The 3,820-nt window shown below is 42.6% G+C and overlaps 1 protein-coding gene across 1 annotated transcript in view; it reads right to left on the bottom strand.

The window, feature by feature from the left end:
• Positions 1-3,820, bottom strand: part of CLUAP1 (clusterin associated protein 1) — a 42,784-nt gene that overhangs the window by 23,123 nt on the left and 15,841 nt on the right. The window contains exon 5 of the mRNA XM_015819246.1: positions 587-670. Within this exon, the coding sequence (XP_015674732.1) occupies positions 587-670 (84 nt within the window). The remainder of the gene's footprint in view (positions 1-586; positions 671-3,820) is intronic.

Here is a 3,820-nt window from a genome sequence, read left to right as displayed (position 1 = left end):
GATGATGATCACACGCAGCAGAGGTGAGCTGAGTGACCACCTATGAGTCTACGATAGGTGGGCGTGAGATGGGCGAGAGAGGAAGGACAAAGATGGAAAAGCTCCAGAAGGGAAACCATCTTAAAAAGTCCAAATACAGGTAGTCCTCGGCTTACAAAAACAACTGTGCCCAAAATTTCCATCATTAAGCGAGATAGTGAAGGGAATTTTGCCCCATTTTACAACCTTCCTTGCCACAGTTGTTAAGTGAATCACTGCAGTTGATAAATTAGTAACCCGCTGTTAAGTGACTCTGGCTTCTCCCATTGACTTTGTTTGTCAAAAGGTCACACAAGGGGATCGCGTGACCCCGGGGACAACTGCATCCGTCATAAATATGAAAGGCCAGAATTTTGATCACATGCCTGTAGGGAGGCTGCAACAGTCGTACGTGTGAAAAATGCTCACAAGTCACTTTTTTCAGTGCTGTTGTAACTTCGAACGGTCATTAAATGAAGTGTTGTAAGTCGAGGACAACCCGAACTGCAAAAAATAAGCAACTTACTGACTAGCAAAGCCATTGCGTTGAAAACCCCCTCGTCCTTACCAAAATATCCTTGATGGCAACGCGCATCACTTTTTCAGTCTCGTTGATCTCGAGGGGCCTTCCAATTGCTTCTGTTCTCAGCTCCTGAGAGGCAAAAAAGGAAGAAAGTGAAACAAAAGAGCAACCGAGGACAAAACCCAGAAAAAAAAAATACTGTTACAGACATTAAATATGGTTTTCCTTTCTTGGCAGCAACTCCAGATTTAGGAGGATAATCGATCCCCAAACGTAGGAATCATTCAGAGGAAGAAATATAAAATAATATAATAATAAAGTTGGAAGGGAGCTTGGAGGTCAGCTAGTCCAACCCCCTGCTCAGGCAGGAAACCCTATACCATTTTGGACAAATGGCTGTCCAGTCTCTTCTTAAAAACTTCCAGTGTTGGAGCATTCGCCGCTTCTGGAGGCGAAGTGACGGTGAAGTGCTGAGAACTCGCTTTAATTGCTGTCGTATGTCTTTAAGGCCTCTTCCTGCAATCTCTTTATTAACAGTTAAAAATCTAGCACGTCAACATCGATTTAAATGAGGCTTTATTAAAATAATACGGGCAAAAAGACTGACGCGTAATGTGCCCTCCTCTGGCTTTCGGATCAGGCTCCCATGTCATTGCAGGAATCATGTTAGAAGTCACCAGTTGCGAATACAGATTCATTAAGTCACAATTTTACTAATCGTGATTTATTGAACAGACCTAATGGCTGGAGTCAATCATTATAAGCAATACAGGTAGTCCTCGATTTACATCAGTTCATTTAGTGGCTATCTGAAGTCACAATGGCACTGACAAAAGTGACTTATGACCGTTTTTCACGCTTACAACTGTTGCAGCATCACGTGATCCAAATTCAAAGGCTTGGCTATTGACTCATATTAGCATCCTGGTTGCCAATTTGCTTTGCTTATTTTGACACCTATTATTTTTTGTGATTGTGTTTGTGGGGATGCTAAGAGTCAGGATGAATTGATGGTCACAGAAAAAATCAATCAATGAATGAATAAATACATGCAGAAATGAACTGCAGAAGGCACAATCAAGTGCTGCCGCGATTGCTCTAAATGTAACAGTCGGTTAATTTCCAGTTGCTTTTATTGGCTGTAAAATGCATTATTGATCAGTGCATTTCTTTTTTTCTTTTTTTACTCTTGTCGTAAACTCGGTTACATCTGCAGGAATTTTTTCTTTTACAAAGTGACTGCAGAGCGAGACCAGTGGGCAAGTTAGCTCAAAGCAACAGGCAACGGGAATTTCAGAATAATAAATTGAGGATTACAGCTTCCGAATCTTAATTCAACTGGGCGAATCACAAGTGGGCACAGAGCACTCTTTGAAAAGGCAAAATCTTCTGTGCTTTCTTAGCGCATCACAGATGCAAGAAAAACATTTCTATCGGCAGGAAATGCCCGTTGAAAGCAAATTAGGGAAGTGTTATTAGAATTAGAGTAAAACTCCTGACAGAATCATGGTTGGGAATAGCAGCCCTAATGTTGTTGTTGTTGTTGTTAGTTGCGACCCATCGCGACCCCATGGACCACGTTCCTCCAGGCCTTCCTGTCCTCTACCATCTTCTGGAGTCCATTGAAGCTCACGCCTACTGCTTCAGTGACTCCATCCAGCCACCTCCTTCTCTGTCACCCCCTTCTTCTATTGCCCTCCATCTTTCCCAGCATCAGGCTCTTCTCCAGTGAGTCCTTCCTTCTCATTAGGTGGTCAAAGTATTTGAGTTTCAACTTCAGGATCTGGCCTTCTAAAGAGCAGTCGGGGTTGATCTCCTCTAGGACTGACCGGTTCGATCGCCTTGCAGTCCAGGGGACTCGCAGGAGTCTTCTCCAGCACCAGAGTTCAAAGGCCTCCATTCTTTGGCACTCAGCCTTTCTTATGGTCCAACTTTCACAGCCATACATTGCAACTGGGAAAACCATGGCCTTGACTATGCGTACTTTTGTAGGCAGGGTGATGTCTCTGCTTTTTAATATGCTGTCTAGATTTGTCATAGCTTTCCTCCCCAGGAGCAAGCATCTTTTAATTTCTTGGCTGAAGTCCCCATCTGTGGTGATCTTGGAGCCCAGGAAGATAAAATCTGTCACTACCTCCATTTCTTCCCCATCTATTTGCCAGGAATTGAGAGGGCCGGATGCCATGATCTTGGTTTTCTTAATGTTGAGTTTCAAGCCCTAAGGTTACATGCAGCTATACCCCGGCAGTAGAATCAGTTTATGAAGTTTAAGAGTTAAGCAAAATGGTTGTTAAACCATTTTCAGTCGAGGATCAGCCATGCTCAAAGATGTATCCGATTATGATGATTAATAAACATAAAAGCAGTATTTTATTAAGGAGGCTAGGTGCTCCTTCCTGTTTATGTTAATGTGCAACATCTACTCATTAGAAATCAGGGGAGCATCAACGTAGCATTACTGCTGATGAGCTAAAGCAGAAATTCATTTTGAAGCAATTAAGATAAATACAAAATATTCCACAGAGATGGCATATAGGTCTTTACGCATTAAGGAAAGAAAACTAAAAGCAAAAGAACCAGAATTGATACCCAACCATGGCCACAGAGAATTCTACTCCCGACACACCTGGAGAACATCAGGTTTGAAGGAAACGGATATGGGAAACTCGGGACCAATTTGGAAGAGAGAAATAAAATTGATCACCAGAGTGGAAAACAACAACATGGGAGGAAAGAGTGATGGGGTTTCAAAGCTTGTCTGTGTGCCCTAAGAACCAAATTTGACATCTCATTCACCTCTTTCAAGTTCTTTCAGGTCTCATGCTTCTCAGTTTGGGGGGTGAGGGTTGATGTCCTCGACGGCCAATTTAATGGCTCTTCATTTTAAAACCGAGGAATACTAAACGGCCATAATCTTTCCTCTGTAGTAATTTGTGCAATTTTAAATCACAAAGTTACCTAAAGCAAGTTACTCCCTGGACCCCTCACAAGCCCCCAAATCACTCCGATCTCCTCTCTTCTACTAACAACATATGTCACTGCAATTCTGTCGTGGAAGAAAATATATTTAATGCCAGGAATTATTCCCTGGGGAGGAGGAAATGGCTCCTATGACAAGAAGCAGCACATAGAATAATTCGTTATGGTTCCTTCACTGATTTGGGACTCTTGTATTTTGAAGGCAGATCAAGCCTGAATGGATTTCATTCTCAAAGCAACAAAGCACAGCTCAAATTTCATGCAGCGCTGGTACTGTGGGAAGAGTGGGAGGCTGTAGAC

The sequence above is a fragment of the Protobothrops mucrosquamatus genome, unplaced genomic scaffold (assembly GCF_001527695.2).
Source record: "Protobothrops mucrosquamatus isolate PMUCROS unplaced genomic scaffold, P.Mucros_1.0 scaffold880, whole genome shotgun sequence".
NCBI classification, from domain to species: domain Eukaryota; kingdom Metazoa; phylum Chordata; class Lepidosauria; order Squamata; family Viperidae; genus Protobothrops; species Protobothrops mucrosquamatus.
Note: the sequence above shows the minus strand (reverse complement) of the source record. Positions and strands in the feature narration are given on the sequence as shown.